This window comes from Leucopleurus acutus (genome assembly GCF_964270905.1).
Source record: "Leucopleurus acutus genome assembly, chromosome: 8".
Classification (NCBI taxonomy): Eukaryota; Metazoa; Chordata; class Mammalia; order Artiodactyla; family Delphinidae; genus Leucopleurus; species Leucopleurus acutus.
This window is the reverse complement of record NC_139151.1, coordinates 3,599,473-3,617,149: the sequence shown is the minus strand read 5'-3', so window position 1 is coordinate 3,617,149 and position 17,677 is coordinate 3,599,473. Positions and strand designations below refer to the sequence as shown.

The following is a 17,677-nucleotide window of genomic DNA, read 5'->3' as shown; positions in this document are numbered from 1 at the left end:
GAATATTTTGTAATACCTTTATTTCCATGAAAATTAAATTTGTAGATAAAATAAGCGACCCATGTACCTACTTGAAAAAAATGACCTATTTAATGTCCTAACTGGATCTATAAGAAACATAAATAGAAAATGATTGATAATCAAGTAAGTGTAAAATAAATCTTTAGGCACAACTACCCCATAGGATGTAATGACGTGTGGAAGCTTGTGTCTGTATACAGAATCTCCATGAATGTGATGGCTACGTTGCAGACTGATACAGGGCTGCAGAACTGGTGACTCGACTACGTTGAGCTTTACCACTGGTCATGAGATCTTTCAAACTAGTAAACAGCCCTTGGTGAGGACCTGAACAAATCAAAGCACAGTCTTCCCTTAGCTGACAGGTAGTTGCATTCCTGATGGATTAGTGAATATTAAAACCTTGCAAAGATATTTTGTGTTGATGCCTCAAATGGAGTACAGTTTAGGCCCAGATATAAAAAAAATCACTCACCTAAATGTGAGGCAGGTGTTCGACAATGGTAACAATATCATGTGCATTGCTGAGTGTCTAGCCTCCCCGGCCCCCGTGCACTGAGTGGCTGGCATGTCTCTGAAATTACAGTGACGCATTTTGCACGTACCAATGCAACCAACCTCCCCCTAGGAGTCTGCCCTGCCCCTGTAAGAAGCACAGGTTTAGGGACAGGCTGGAGGCAGAGAGCTAAGATTTAAGTAAAATAGTAGAGAAAAGAAACAAGGGGAGCCTTCGTGGAGCCCAGAAAGGAGAAAAAATGTAGGAGACACGCCTACCCAAGGGAGATAAGCGGTATCAGCGGTGAGGTTTAAAGCTCTATGCAAATATTGACGCTGTTAGAGTTGTATGTCATTTTGTTCAGTTCCAGAAAGGAAATCTGAAGCCCTGAAAAAATGCAATGACTCTTCCAAAGACACAGAACAGGTCAGGAATTGCATTAGACACCAAATGCCTATGACCTACATTGGCACTATAATTACTGATGCAGAGAAGCTTCTACTCAGCGTGGAGAATTGTAAGCAGAGAACTAGAGCAGAGTCAATACAAAGATGGAAACAACTTCTGGAAATTGTCAAATTCCGAGTGCTCTACTCAGCACCTCACTATTTTATGGAATGCCTTCAAAACTCCACGCTTCCAAAGATCAAGATTCTCCAGTCCATCCACTTCTGTGTGTGCTTAGGTCTCTACATATTCACAGTAACATTTGAGACAAAGGAAAGAGACAATTACAAGGAGACGTTTTTCAAGATATTAAAGTTTAACAGGATTCTTGGCATTTGTGTCCTGTCAGTTTCCATGTAATTATGCTCAATTCCCAGAATTCAGAGTCAGTTGTACCTGTTAACGCTTAAAGATGATGTCCTTGGAAAATAATTTATAAGACCGTTTTTCAGAATTTTCAGGTTCAAACCAAGCCCCCTGACTAATAGTCTGATTATTATTAATGTTATTCTTGGATGGAGTGATAGGAGGTCATAAGCTGGATGTTGGGATTAGAGGGGATTTTTTATGAGCGTGTGGTGAGCTAGCTTTCCCACGTGCAGAATGGTGTACTGAAAATATTTATATAACCTGATGTGTAAATGTCTCCTACTTTGGTCTGATAAATAACAGGAACATGGGAACGGTACTCCAGTTCCCTAGAACTCTACTGTGTCTTGGAAGAAAGAAAGGGGTCTGGTAGAGATACCTGTGTGCAGAGACGGGAAGTGGAAGTCAGGGGTCAGACGTGGAGGAAATAGCCAAGGTAGTGGAGGGCAAGAATAGAAGGCAGTCCATCTAATTCTCCCTCAAGGCTGAAGGGGGCTTTCCCCCTGCTCAGGGTTCCTTGTTCACACAAATTACACACACCTTTTCTTGCATCATTTCAAAAATACTCCTACCAAGTGTACACAACTGTTCTAGAACGGGCTGCCGTAAGGTGTGCAGAGGGAAAGACAAGCATAATTCCATTATCCCCAGCAACGTGGACAATAAAATTACTGCATACATGGGAATATGACATTAAAAAGGTCACCCCAGGTCATATCAATTCAGATGTCCTCCTTAGGTGTTTTGGACAGTGGCCATTTTGCATGGGACTCATACTTCAAAGGTTAGAGATATACATCAGACACCCCTAACCTAATAAACCAGAATGGGTCTGTCACCCACTAATTTATCCAAGCCTTCCTTTATCCTATTTAGATATTATTTTTGGCCTGTATAACCTTTTATACAGACACGCTTATTTTTATCCTTAAACTGCCATCTGTCAATTTCTCAGAATTCTTCTTATTTCTAGCTAGAGATTGGTTATCAAGTGTGTGTACACCCTATCCGTGCACTTTGTGAATACCAAATGTTCATCTTAATATTCATTCATTTGGAAGTCCCTGCCCTGCCAGAAAATAATTTTAATTTTTGAACTTTCCCCAGCTGTACTTAAATTCCACAAATATTTATCAAAAACCTATCATGTGCCAGGCATTGTGTGAGGCTTCGGGGGTATAAGAGACTACGAAAGAAGTTAAACTCTTACAAGTATTACGAACGTTAGACGTACCGATGCAGTGGGCATCTACCTAATTGAATGGAATAGTTATGTTCTTCATGAGGAAGTTAGAACTTGGAAGGATGAATAGAACTTAACCTGAAAAGTGTGGGGACAGTATTCTTGACAGGAAGGCAGCCTGTGCAAAGGCCCCAAGGTGAAAAAGAGGAAGTTTTGAGGGATTAAAATAATAATCAATTAAAATAAAAAGTGGCATGGCTTGATCAAGGAAGAGGTAACAAGAGAAAAAGGTGAAAACAAACCAGGCCACATCATGAAGGCTCAGAAACCGCATATTCAAATTCCTGTGTGGAACCACTAAAGACTGAATCAGGAAGGGAGTGACATGGTCAGGTTTTCAGGAAAACTTGATTTGAAAGTGGAGCTCGAAATAGACCTGGTAAAAGGAGGTGGAAGAAATCCCTGTAAGAGAGAGTCTCATGATTCCAAACAAGAAAATAAGAAGGGATGATGGCTCAGGCCAAGGTAAGGCCATGGGGGTTGGGAGAGGCGACTGGACATGAAATGTTTTGGGTGAAGAACCCACGAGAGAAAGAAATGTAGAATCGCAGGGGAGAGGGCCATGGGAGAGGGAGAGAGGAGATCAGACATGAGTCTTGATGCCTGACTCAGAAACTGGTCACATGAAGTTCCTGGATGCTTTGGGAGCTGTAATGGATAAATACTATGAGTAACATTTGAAGAATTTATACACAGTAATTTTGAGTAAAGGGAATGTTTCTTTGTTTCTATGTTTCCAATATTCTTCTAGCAGTTTTCATAAAATGTTAGGCCCAACATTTCTTTTTTGGCAAAAATTCCTGATCCCTGCCAACAATAATCTATATTATCATACTCCAAAATGTGCTGTAAGGACCGTAGCTTGGGAGCTACTGGCCATGACTGTTTCCAGCATCGTTTCCCTGGTTACACATGTGGAGACTGTACCACACGCTAGGTACTTCTCTGGGTACTTTACATCTGCCGTCTCATCTAGCCTCACACAGCAAATGTTTGGGGTAGCCCATATTCCTATTTCATAGAGGAGAAAACTGAGGCTCTGAGAGGTAAGAAAATTATCAAAGGTCAAGAAAATTATCCAAGGTCAAATTATCAATTATCAAAATTATTGAAAGGTCAAGCTGGCCACTTGTGGAGCTTGGACTGAAAGTCAGAGCCATTAACCCTGCCATCCACACTCCTCTGTCCACTCCGTCACCGCTCCTATCCCGCTGCGCAGAGTCCAGCATCAAAAAGTACATTTTCCGTGATCTTTCCTCAAATATGTTACATTGCATTTGCCCACTTCTCTGCACGCTCCCATAACTTTGTGGATTATTTATAGCTCACCCAGGTCAACCGAAGATTTAATTACTTAAGGGAACTTAATGTCTTCCTCAAACTTGGGAGAATCCTCTCTGAATTCCCTTTGGCAGATCATTGATAGAAATATTGCATTTGGTTTGTCCCAGCAACTCTCCCTTGGAGATTCTGGTACTAATACTTCTCCATATAGAAACATGACAATCTATCCTGATTTGTGTCTTAGCGTTAAGCTAATTCTCTGCTTTTGAAAAAAAGTCTCCTCATTACCGACTTGCTAAGTCATCTTTGGTCCTAAAACCTTGGGGACACTCCCGTGAAAGCTTAGGTGAATCATTTTCATATTTTGTCCGTGTTCACATGTCCGCTCACAACACTTTCCCTGCTCTCCCTTCCCCAGATTCAGAGCTACCTGAGCCCCATCTAAGTCCACTTTGCCAGGCCACTCCCAAGAGGCTCTGACTATCTCATCACCTGCAGCACCACTTGTAGCTTTCTGGTACCCTAGATGAAGAAAGTGTACACATGGTTCAGGGAAATCATTCCCTTCTAGGAGGGAAAGCCCACATCAACTCCCAGGTTGGCAGGGATGTGATGCTATATCTGCAGCCTCCATTGCTTTGTCCCGAAAGACCCTGAACTCCCAAAGGCAAATGCATAACGAGGGACAGACGTGGGAAAAGCCAGGGAGATGCATAAGCATGTAGAAATGTGTTCAGTCATTTCTTCAATCTTTAAGATTCAATAAAGTAAAGAATAAAGATGCTTTGAATACAGAGGATTTGTTTTCCAGCTGAAGACACTGTGAGGATTGCGTAGTGTCTTTTTTTTTTGATATTTATTTGGCTGTACCAGGTCTTAGTTGCAGCAGGTGGGCTCCTTAGTTGCAGCTCCAGGGCTCCTTTTGTTGAGGCATGCGGACTCATTAGTTGTGGCATGCAAACTCTTAGTTGCAGCATGCATGTGGGATCTAGTTCCCTGACCAGGGATCGAACCCAGGCCCCCTGCATTGGGAGTGCGAAGCCTTATCCACTGCGCCACCAGGGAAGTCCCTGTGTGGTGTCTTTCATCTAACTTGATGGCGACAGAAATACAAAGCAACATGGGTTCTACAGGCAGTACACATGTAAAGCCTTCCACAAGCAAACAGTTGAGAATGGGTTTGGTCCTCTTAAAAATGTGTGGGATACCTTCCCATCTGCCCACCTGCCCCTCAGCTCTGCCCTATGTTTCTCCCACCCAAATCCATCAAGGACTGCATCCCTCTCTCCATCACCAGGCCCTGTGAGGCAAACATTTATATGTCTAACTCAGGGACCTACACCTTTAGAAACCGCAGGGTGAGTTATTTTAGTCTTAACCAGCTCCCACTTCTTGAGAAAATTAACTTAGCTTGAACACTAATCCATCTGATGAGGTGTTCATCTGTAATCCACATGTTTCACTAGTAAGCTGATTCGATGCACGCAATGAGTGTGTGTGTGTGTGTGTGTGTGTGTGTGTGTGTGTGTGTGCGTTGTTGTAGGAATGCTATGAATGTGTTAAAATCATAGCAAAATAACATCCCAGAATTTCAGCTGGGACCACATTTATAATAAAAATTACTGATTGATTTCAGGGATAGCAAAGATCATTTCTACCCAATTACACTCTCACTGCCCCTTCTAAAGCTGTGTGACTTGGGAATTATTTCACAGCTTTTAGTCTTTTACATACAACTGCCATTATAAAAATGTTCTTTGTGACACATAAAATTATATATCCATACACACGTGCGCGCGCACACACATACACACACACAGAATTTGCTATCTATCTTAAGTGGCTTCTCTTAAGAAACTCAGGAGAGACAGACGAAAACACAGCAGAGTGAGTCTACAATATGAAGTCTAAAAGAAAAAATAATCACTAACAGAAAGGAAAGAGAGTGAGAGGGAATTTCAAAATAGAATGAAGAGGTTGGAGAGAGAGACACACAAAGATAGAACACACAATAAAGTCCTTGCTGAAGAGGTGGGGAAAACAGGTCCCCAGAAAGTCCAAAGACACAGAATATAAAACTTACTAGTCTAGTTGACCTCTAAAGCCCTTTCAGCCATGATATGCTAATCATCTAGTCCTAAATGGATGGCTGAAACATCCTCTTTATGGCTGGATGCCTAGCACGAACTGTGATCTGGACAGCCATGTCCCAGCTCGGCTTTAGGGGAAGAGTCCCCAAAGGGCAATTAATTTAGATTTAATGGGACAGCTACTGTAGGTTTAAATAAATTCCAGTTAAATATTAACAGCCTGTTTATTGAAGATTAACATTGCTGGTTGCATTGTGGGATTTTCTTTTCCTTAAAGAAACCCTTTATCGGAAGACTTTTAATCATCATGGCTCTTCCATCGCCTGCCTTAGGTCCAATGTGGCTCATTAATTACTTTGTGCCACAGTTTTCTGAGTTTTGAAGTGGACACCTTGGTGAATGGGAACAGTGGAAGGACAGGGTGAGGAGGGCTATTTCTCTATAGGAGGAACTGATAAGCGGACGTGAAGATACACTGCTTTTGAGAAGAGTGTTGAGAAGCATTAAAACCATAGACTGAGAGTTGGAAGGGGACTAGGAGGTCATTTAATCCAAACTCCTCACTTAGAAGGAAAGTGGAGGTGACTTGGGGAACTCCATGCAGCCAATAAGTGACAGATTGGGGGCCCAATGCAGTACCCTTGACCCCAGCCCTCTACGGGCTGTCACCTTACTGTAGAACAGTACTTTCAGCTTTCAAAAGTCCATTAGCCCAGGCTTCCCTGGTGGCGCAGTGGTCGAGAGTCCGCCTGCCGATGCAGGGGACACGGGTTCGTGCCCCGGTCCGGGAGGATCCCACATGCCGCGGAGCGGCTGGGCCCGTGCGCCATGGCCGCTGAGCCTGCGCGTCCGGAGCCTGTGCCCCACAACGGGAGAGGCCACGGCGGTGAGAGGCCCGCGTACCGGAAAAAAAAAAAAAAAAAAAAAAAAAAAAAGACGTGCATTAGCCCATTTGTATGTATTAGACACTAGATCTTCTCAAAGGTTCACATATCATGGAGACGTTGGTTCTTCTGAAAACAAAGAAGCTAAAAAAAGCAAAAAAAAAAAAAATAAAATAAAAGCAAGTGACTTATTTAATGATGGCGTGAGTTAAGACTCGGATCCAGAGACTCTGGTTTATAAAATGATATTTACAAAATGCCACCTCCAGTAAGAAGTACAGCTGAACCCGTAAGTGTTTGAGCAAATTCCTGTCTCATTAAGTTTTGCCTCTTCTGCTGTTGCTCCTGGCTGGGGAGAACATGCCGAAAATTCAGAGAAAAGTTTCAAAAGAGACATGAGCAACAGGCGATTGATTAAGGAGAAAGGCATGGGGCGGGGCTGGGGAGGAAAGCCAAGTTCCTCTAATGGTACATTTGGGGTTTAAGCTCCAAGTTTGGGGTGGCCGGTTACCGTCCAGAGGCCCTTTCTCTGTGAGAAGCCACTCCTGGCTCTGGTTGGGCTGCATCTTGCCAACCTTGGAAATGGAGTCTGGCTGATTCTGTAGCACAGCCCTGGGATGCTCAAGGGTAGAAACTGGGAGCAGTGAGGCCAGCAATGCATGTTAGTATCCAGTGACTGGTGTACATCTGGACCTGGGGATGGGTAGGGGGGCTTTGGACGCCACCACCAGGCCCACGGGAGCGAAGATGGGCCCAAGTTCCACGAAGGTGGTCAGAGGCGCTGCTCATTTACCGCTGAGATGGAGGCGTCTTGTCTTTTCCTCAGGTTGTTTGGCCACTTTTCAGATATATATGGGAGCATGGCAGACAAAAGTTCCCAGGCTGCCGCACAGAGAGGAAGCCCCATCCTCTTTCTCAAGCTCAGGCTGTTTCCCACAGGCCTGGATCCTGTGTGCTTTTCAAGACACTGGGGTGGGAACTGCAGGGTCACCTTCTTCCTGCCCTGGTTTGAAGGCTAAGCTACTTCCCTTTCTGACCACATCTCAGCGTGATGTTTCTGTTCTGTCCCTGGGATGAAGCCCCTCAGGACGTGCACAGGGATGGTGTTCACAGGTCTGGCACTCAGAGGGCTGCTCTTGGGTTCTCGGGACAAATATCACACCTAGACCCCTTCCGAAGGAGGGAAGCACACGCGCTGGCCTCCGTGCAGTCCCCATGCAGAGGCCCCGCAGCTGCCAGGCCCTGTGCTCACCTGTGTCCGTCAAGAGTCTCATAGCATCCTCACACCACCCTCTGTGCTATGTACCATTCTTATCGCTATTTCACAAACAAGGTTATTGCCCCAAGGTCACACAGCTAGTGATGGAGGAGATGACGTCTGACTTCTGGTCTGTCTGAGTCCAAAGCCCCTGGTCATTCTTAATTGATAAATAGCACTGAATGGATCAATGAATGCGTGAACGCAGGATGAGGAAGCAGTTAGAGCTTTCCAATCAGAGCACTTCAGACGTCCCCACTCTTAGTCTAACAGAGCACAGTCTGTGAATATAAAAGGCAGCTTCGTCCCAGGCTCCTTGCCGTCCCCGGTTGTATACATTCCATCCTGTCTGCAACTAGATTCCCGCCCACACCATCTGCCCGGTCGACTCCTTCTCGCTATTAAGTCCCAGTTTAAAGTCATTTCCTTAGGGAAGCGTCTCCTGATTGTCCTGATTCCCAGAGAAACTTCTATCATGTATGTTCTTCCAGTTCCTCACGGTGCTTATCAGCGTCGTATCTACAGTTTTGTAAAGTTCTTGCTTTAATATCTGTCTCCCCTGCCAGTGTTAGACGCACAATGGATTTTGTTTTTGTCTCTCTTGCCCACCACTGGGATCCACCACCTAGCACATAGCTGACATTTATTGTGCACTGAAAACGTGTTTGTTGAGTAGATGAATTTCTTCCCTACATTTTTAAATCCTTGAGAATATCCCGCCGCCCCTCCCCCCATGCCTCTTTAAATGAATCTTAGGAAACCATGGTCAGTGCCTGGAACCCTGGACACACAGTGCCTGGAAATCAACTGTTCCCAACGGGGGAGGCACATCCCAGCCTGTTTTTCTTGACGACAAGAATGTTCTTAGGGGCTTCCAGGAAGCACTGGGTTGAGTTCATTACAACTTCAACTTTCCTGGATGTAAATGCAAATAGAACCATTGACAACCCCAATAGCACTAGATTGTAAGCAAATCGAGGGCAGGGCAATGTCTTTCTTCTTTGTATCTCTAACTTCCAACAGTTCCTGGCTCACAAGAGGCACTCAGAGTCTGCTTGTCGAAGTTTAATGGCTGACATTGAATTCAGCTGAATAACTGGATGCCCAGAGGCATCAGTACTGGGCAGCAATGTTAACACTTCTGTGTTAATATAACCACTTCTGTGGTTCTCTCTCTTGCCGCAGATGTAGCAGCCAAAGGAGATATTTTGTCATTTGGCCCTTAAGCCGTGTCCTTACCTGCCAGGTATAGTGGAGAGAACACAGGAGCAGGGGCCATCAGCCCCGAGCTCTAGTCCTGATTTATGAGTTGTTAACTTTATTCCTATGATAATGGATCCTCTCTCCCGGGTTCACTCCTCCCACTTATGAAATGAGTGGGTTATACATCTTTCAATGTCCCCTCTGACCATATCATTCTGTGATTCTGGGAATCCAGGGTCTTATTATGACCGCAAACCTAGATATGGAGAGATGCTTCTCTAAAGACCCCTGGCTCTTGCAATGCTCCCCTTTGGGCACCTGGCCTTTGCTTTGATGGTACTTTGACTTTGATCATTTGCCCTGCTTTTCTTTACTTTTTTGTCTACCTGCCAACTTTTCTGCTGATCACCCCCCCTCTTTATGTACCTTTCAAAGTCCATGGGCAGCCTCACCTTTGCCTTTTCTTCCCATGCTCCTGAATTCTCTCTATTCCTGGTCTCTTTCTTCTCTCTGGACGCTTCTTCCTCATCTTCAGGTGGCTCTTTGGCTCTCCCTGCTGAAATCCTAACAACACCAGACTCTAGCCCGGATGAACAATGAGTTCATTTTGACCCTATATTCACATAGGAGGAAAGAATAGCAGGTACCTTTCCAGAGTCCGGCCCTTCCCTACTCCCCTAGAGCCGTCTCTTGAGCCAGACGGACACCGCCTTTCCTGATTAAAACTTGCGAGGTCTGTTGGGTGCCACGCCGCTCTAAGTGCCCTGCGTGTCGCATCTTCTTGCCTGTGCTCCTATTTGGAATCTCCACCAGGAGAGGGGGGCCTTTCACCTTTTTAGAGAAGAAGCGGCACTGGCATGTCTCAGGCTAGAGCTCTTCTTTCGGGCTCTTGTGTGTGTAGAACATTCACTGCTCTTTAGCCAACCCCAGCTTGCTGTAGGTAACGCAGAGAAAAACAAAAGCAACAGCTGAAACAATTTCCCTTTCATTGGCAATTCTTCCCTTTTCCAGCCCTGCTTTAGTGAGGAGGGGCTGCTGCCGCCCGGAGTCTCCGTCTAGCCCTGCGTCCTCCTCTACCTGCCAGCCCTCCAGAGTCTACCCAGCAAGCTCCTCTGCACCCTGTCCTTTGCAGTCCCAGGATTATTAAAGGGAATATGATTGTTTTCTTTTGCTCAGGCAGTGTGTGCATGTGTGTGTGTGTCTGTGTGTGTGTGTGCACGCCTGCGAGCTTGAAAGGCATTGTCCTATAGATATTTTTATAACCTGCAGCAATTACAGCTGCCAGCGTGGAGACAAGCTATGACAAGTTGATTTATGTGTACACTATATGTGTATGCAGGAGGGAACGGAGGATGGAGAGGGAGACAGCAGGGGGGTGGCGGGGAGAAAGTGGAGGTGGGCGCTCGTTAGGAATCTGCTTTCCAGGAGGTAGAAAGGAAGTTATGTCTATAAAGAACACAAATAATGAAATTGCTCTGACTGTCATTCCTTTTTCATTAACTCGGATATGCTGGGAAAAACAAAATAAATCCAGCAGTTTTTATGAAGCAAGAGACGGGATATAAGATAAGCCACTAAGTGTTTGGTTATATTTAGGGATTAGGGGATGAGAAGGGAGTTGACATGTGATTTTGATCTTCATCTAGTCAAACCACTTCAATCAGCAGTTTCAATAAAATGGATTCTGCCTTGTTAATTGTGCGGGCATCTCTGACCTCTGACCAATTTCTAAACTTCCATTTTTGAATAAAGTTTGGATCCCTGGGTCCACAAAGCAGCTGTGAGGTTGCCAGTGGCTTTTCTTTGTCCAGCCTGAACGTTACCTGATCTCTGCTGGGTTTTCTGCCGGCCAGGTTGGGAGGCTGCAGCTCACCACTCTCCCTTCCCCCGCCAGAGACAAAGATGGTGTGAGCATCTTAGATCAACCGCATGCAGACTGGTATAAACTGAACATCTTCCAGAGCCTGTAAGAAGAGTTATTTTTCTGCCCAGCTATAATAATGAAGCAGTGGCAGGCAAAATGTATTAATAAAGCATCTTTCACCTTAAGTGGATTTCGAAGTATTTTACTGTAGAGTTAATCATGTATGTAGGCCCCTCGGGAAGGCCTGTTGTTGTCATTACCCACATTCCTAGATGCAAAAACTAATGCTCATTTGTACCTACCTGGGAATTAGATGCAAGAGCCAGGGTGAGAATTGATCATGAAAGGACTCATCCCTGCCATTCTCAAGCCTGGAGGGAAATGACTCCAAAGCCCAGAATAAGTCCCCCTTCCTTCTCCACTGCTGGTGTTTGTTTCCACTTGCGGTGGTGGGACCTGTTTACAAAGAGGAGTTTTGGAGGGGAGCCGAGTGGTGCTTAAAATGGATGTGGATGATTACAGGTAATTCCTTGGCCTCTGCATAAGGAGAACCCCAAATTCAGCAGACTGAGGTCAGCAGTCATGACCTCACACCTGACGTCTGCTCATATAATATCTTGGTGAAATCATGCCACTTCCTACTTCCACAACTCCCACTGCAAAGTGAAGGTAAAGTAGGGACTTGTCAGAACGGATTGGTACTAAAATAGGTAAATTCTCCTCCTGTTCTTTCAAAAGCATGAACAAACCCTCCTGCACCCTGAAGACATCATTTTTGTTTTTCTTGATAGTAAAGTCATTCTTTGCGGTCATAAGTTGACAATTGATTTTTGTTTTGGTCCCCACTGGACGAAAGTAGCGATGGATTTCCCTGAGAATTTAATACTGGAAAAGCCAACAGAGGAGGCGAGGGGAAAGTGGGCGAAATGATGGGTTAATTGGGGTCCCCAGTGTGAGTTGCTTGACTTTACGTTGTTATACACTTCGGGCCACCTGTTAAAAGAGGAAGCCATGCCTCCTCAGTCTTTCTTTGTTACCTTGGAGCGTGGCTTCCACACCTGCACACCCACCTCCATCCCTTCCAACCCAGGGCAGTTGGAGTGACCGGGGCACGATGGTGAGATGCCCGTGCGTCACTCCCCCGCGTTTTATCTGCACGTAAGTGGGGAGACCAGTTGAAAGATGCATGCACTCTCATGGCACCAGGACCCTTACGGTTACAGCGATTCAGTTAGGATCATTCAGTCTCTTTGGTGGTGGCTGGATGGCTTTTGGGAAGAACATTTTTTGTTGTTGTTGTTATTTAACAGTTTTTTTAAAAAGAGCTTCCTGGTTGGATTTGAGAGAGAGTCTAGGGGAAAAACAGAGCCACGGCTGCTTCCTCTCTGTCCCCAGGGAGAATCTGGGTCAGTGCAGGGAGCTCAGACAGGAGTCCCTGAGCAGAGAACATGTTGGTGTTAGCACGTGGGGTGGGCTGTGCCGCTCTGGGCTTACCCCCTCCCTCAGGAGCCAGGCCCAGGCCGGAAGGAACTGCGTTCCATCAGAGCTGAAGTGAGAGGAAACATGCAGATGTAGGCACAGAGGGACCCACGGCAGCCAGAGAGGAGAAGTGACAGCAACTGAGGCCAATGCAATTTTCCCCTGGGTTTCAAGAATTTGAAAAACACACCTCTTAAGATGAAATCAGCTCCGCAGGAGTGTGAAGCCCAGGACACCTGGGAACCCTCTGTATCAATAAAGCCAGGGGCTCACACTCATTCATCTGCGTGAGCACTTTGCAGGGCTAACATCTTTTAATGTCGACAAAACAAGAATAAAGAATGTAAGTCAGTGTCTGAACTTGACCAAAATTTTGATGCGGTTTTGCCAGTTTCGCACACTAAGAGGCTTCTGTGATTTTGCATTTGTTTTATATATGGAAGATCTCTATTTAGAATGGTGTTTGAAGTAGCTTTTGGGGGGTGGCGGTGGGGTGGGCGTTGCCTGTTGAATAAAAATGAGATGATTCTAAAACGTCCTCCCAACACTTTAAATTTACTCTAAATGCTAATGTATTAATCTGATAATTTTAAAGGTGCACGCATGCATGCTGCAGAGTTTTCTTTTCCTAGTTAATTAGTTTGTGACCCTTATTAAGACGTCTTGGGCTTATTGAGGCTGTGTAGTAACTTTGCATTTCTTCTCAATTTGGAAGTGACAGCTCTTCAAGGGGGGAAGTGGTTAAACTCCTCGCCTGAGCTCCTGCGGCCGCGGCGCGGCGCGGCGGGGGTTAAGGTGGGCGCCTGCGCCCCGCTCCCGCCGCCCGCCGGGATGCGCGCGGTCCGCCAGCTCGCTCGGCGCCTGCACGGCGGAGAGCTGCGGTCAGTGATGGAGCTGCTGCCATGACAACCCCGGCGGTCTGGGCCCGCGCGCGTCGGGGCTGCTCCCGGGAGGCCCGCGGCGCGGAGGCCGGGGGCGGCCGCTGAGCGTGGCGTCCTCGCGGCTCCGGGGCCGGCAGCCCCTCGCCTTCCCCAGCTAGCGAGCGAGCGAGCGTCCGCCGCCGTGCGCTCCCGCCTCAGCCGCCGCCGCGGAGACCGCCCAGCCGAGACCGGCCGCATCGCGGAGGCTGCAGCGCGCATTTGGTCTCGGACGAAGTTGACCGAGGCGGCTGCTGCAGCATCCCCGGTCCGGATCGCGCGAAGCCCGGCGTAGCCTCTCCTCCTGGCTCACCCCTGCGTCTCCCGCGTGTTCCACTTTCCGGCTCTGCTATTGTTACAGACTGTTTCCTGCTGGCTACCCTGCCTCTGAAACTTAAAAAGAAAGTGTTGGATTTGCCCTTGTTGGAACTGAGGAATTCAGACCATCTCTGGGTAGCCGGATCTAACCCACTCCGTGTCCCCTTTTGGTACCAAAGTGCTTACTCCTCTCCAAAGTGCCATGCCTGAGCTGTTAACGGGAGGAAGGGGCTCCTGAGACGCGCCCGCACCTTTGCACCTGTCTTTGCGCTTCGCCTCTCTCCGCCACCTTCCCGGCTGAAGCAGCACCGAGGGAGCCCCCTTTGGATGTTCTCCGTGGAAACTGCTTCTCCGAAGCTGGAGCGCTGAGGCTGGTTTTGGGGAGGAACGCTAGACTTGGAGGAGTCTGCGCGCTTTTCTCCTGCCCGCGCCTCCGGGGCCCCGTGCTCGCTCCTCCGCCAAACCCCACCCCACCCACTTCCTGTGCGCGCCCAGGGGGCGTGTGCCGAGCGGCTGCCGGAGTTCTGGGAAGTTGTGGCCGTCGAGGATGGGGGTCTGTGGGTACCTGTTCCTGCCCTGGAAGTGCCTCGTGGTCGTGTCTCTCAGGCTGCTGTTCCTTGTACCCACAGGAGTGCCCGTGCGCAGCGGAGATGCCACCTTCCCCAAAGCGATGGACAACGTGACGGTCCGGCAGGGGGAGAGCGCCACCCTCAGGTAGGGAGCCGCCATTCTTCTCTGAATCGACAGTGATTTGTGTAGGGGATGGGGGGAGAGGGATAGAGGTGCAGGTGTGTTTTCTGCAGCTGCTGGCGGGGAGGTCGCTGCTTCCCTGGGCTGCACAATTCATGGCTGAGCTGGGTGCTCTGCCCCGGAAAGGTGGTGGTCACAGGGAAATGCTCAGAGGTTCCAGAGATGAGCTGTTTCCCCCAAACTGGCCTCCTAGGCTCAGGACTTGGTAAGCAGGAGGGGAGGCTGGGCCAGGGGGTCTCTGAGATGGAGGCCAGCGGCCTGAGCACTGTCTGTACCTGAAACCAGTGGCCGTGGTGACTGGGGGCCTGGCTGGGGCTCGGCGTGAACCGTCTCCTCTGGCGTCAATGAGTCCCAAAGGCCGGGTCTGGCTTTCCGTGAATGCCGTCACTCTGCCTGTGCCACGGGGTGTTGCCAGCCCCGCTCCTGTACCCTGGCAGAGCTGCTGTTTTGTCCTGGGTCTGACTGTGTCTGAGCTTTCCTGGGGTGTCTTCCTGCCACGAGCTGGTAGCCAGAGGGACGTGCTTTCTCTGTCTGAACATGGCTTTCTGAGATTGAAGCCATGGATATGAGTGTGATTCGTCTGTGGAAAAAGATCGTTTACTTTGGTTAACTGTGCTGTCCACTAAAGCAATGTATTCAAAACTCATCTCCCAAATGGAAACTGGGTCTCAGTGTTGGCTTGGGTCCTGCTTGACGTCTGGGGTTAAGGCTGACAGGAATTGGAGGAGGAGAAGAAGAATCTTGACTATGTTTTGAGTAAGGTAGGGTGAATCTGTCTCCCTTTCCCCCCGGCCTCCTGAAATGCTCACTCAGTTTCCAGTGTCTACAAACATAGCACTCTCAGAAGGGCAACACAGAATTAGTGATTGCAATGGGAGGTCTTAACTCTCTGGAATTTTATGAGAGTCAGCTGGAGGTAGAAGGTGAGAAGATCCATGGGAAGAATGTATGCCTGCTTAAATAAAGTTTTCCAGACTGGGCCATTGAGCTGACTGTAAGGCAGGATGGCAGTATTCCCATCCTTTGTACGTGAAGATTCTTGGAGAGAGAACCTTGGTGTTGGTGCTCACTCTTTTACACCTTTTGTGACTGTTCTTCTAAGGTTTATGGATGGTGCACGTAAGGCAATACCCATGGGATAGAAAATGTTGCAAAAGGGACACTGGGTTACAGAGCTGACTTGTCAGGACATTGCCAAAGGAAGCGTGTGATTTAAGGGCCTGTCATAGTCTGCAAGCACCCATGCTCCTTTGTCTTTGGCGAGCTAGCGCTCATGCCCCCAGGGTACTCACTGGTTCCGGAAACCCACCTCTTCCACTGCGCCCTGAGTTAGGGACTATTTTGAGCAAAGGTTGAATGTCTAACTGCCTCACACCTCACACCTGAAATAACTGTGTATCTGCTTTATAAAGGATTTCGTGGAAACTTGAAATATGCCCTGATTTCAGACTATTTAGAAAGAAAAACAAAAACAAACCTCTAAGCAATGTAGTCGATGACATTTAGTGTCCCCTGGGTGCCCCCTTTTCCCTAACCCGTGGCTGCAAGATATAGCCCTCAAGAAACAAGATGGAGACAGTCTCATACTGAGAACATTTTAGAAACGGATGGGAAGGTACTTTCAAGGAGAAGGAGGAAGGCGGTCAGCTCTGTAGAGATTTGGGGATAAAGAAGTAGCCACGGGGCCTTGACAGACGTAGCCGCCGTATCATCGGAACAGTGAGGGGACTTGGGCAGGGACGGATCTGGTCTTCAGAGGGCCGTCCCCGGGCTCATGAGAATGAGGACTCTGCTGGATCTGTCAGGTGCTCAGCTGGGGCCTGGAGCAGCTCCTCTGAAAAATCGCGTTATCGTGTACTGGCTGGCTTCTCTTTCTTTGTCTTTGCTTCCATGCCTCTTCCTGACTCACTCCAGGCCCCTCTCCTTGTCTCTCGTGCCCTCACGTTGGTTTGCATTGTCACATATGCTGTAGACTCACTGGGCTTGACTGGTTGTAGATGGAGGGAGTGGGATATGGTGGGGCTTTTTCAGCCCAGCCCTGGCATAAAAAGGCCCTCCTGGAACATCTCCTGACGTCCAGGGCCAGCCACTGAGATTGACTGTCTTCCCGACAGGTAGGAGGAAGACCCTCCCAGTGGAGGGAGCCCTACAGGGCAGGGATTAGAGGAGCTGGGATCTGCACGACACCAACCTGTTGGCCATGGGCCTAATGTAGGATGTGAGCGGGGCAGCAGGTGGGCCGTGCAGATGGCGCTCAAGCCTCCACAGGATGGCCATCGTCCTCCCCAGGCCCTCCTGCACTAGACAAGGAGGGGCCCCGTGGTGGGCTGCACTTCTGTGGAGCGGAAGTCCTTAAACCCTCAAACACAGGCTCTGCATTTTGTGATGCTGTGTGCAAAGAAGCAAGTAGGAATTTCAGAATGTATTTTGTTTGCATAGAAATTGCTAAATTTGCACATAACCCGATTCCAGGTTGCAGCAGTCGAGTGGTTCAGGGCTCTGGGTTATTTCCCTTTTGCTTTTATTGTGTGTATGTGGGTCGTCTCTTCCTTCTTTTGTCTTCCCTCCCCTTCCTTCTTTCTTTCCTCCCTCCCTCCCTCCCTCCCTCCCTCCCTCCCTTCCTTCCTTCCTTCCTCCCTCCCATCCTCACCTCTTTCTTTTTCGTTCAGCATGTGACCAAGCTACACAGACCACAGCCATCCCTGCTCTGCCCTGAGAACCACCCTCTCCCTCTCACCGCAGGTGACCCTGAGGTTCATGCTTGCAGTTTTCGTCTCAACCAGCAGAGGACTTTTTTGCTCTAATTTCATTTGATCCTGCTTTGTTCTCACCAGTTTCAGTTTTTGAGGATCTTTTGCAGTTCCCAAAGAACGAATGCTTCAGCAGCAGATTCTAATGTGAGGAAACTTTTTAGAATGTTTTATTTCCTCCAGTGAACACTAATGATCCTTGTAGACATATCGGGAAGCCTTTCACCTAATACGGCATCCACAGTCTGAATAGAATTACAATTTGCAGTCTCCTAGTCTTTCTGCCCTCCTGCCAGTAGTCTGT

General features: G+C 47.8%; 1 protein-coding gene across 4 annotated transcripts in view; it reads left to right on the top strand.

Annotated features, from left to right (window-relative positions):
- LOC309965034 (neurotrimin) overlaps positions 1 to 17,677 on the top strand; it is a gene marked incomplete at its 3' end in the record, with an annotated part of 933,517 nt that overhangs the window by 519,048 nt on the left and 396,792 nt on the right. For all 4 annotated transcript variants that reach the window (XM_082844278.1, XM_082844280.1, XM_082844279.1 and 1 more), the window contains exon 2: positions 14,503 to 14,587. In XM_082844278.1, the coding sequence (XP_082700404.1) occupies positions 14,503 to 14,587 (85 nt within the window). The remainder of the gene's footprint in view (positions 1 to 14,502; positions 14,588 to 17,677) is intronic.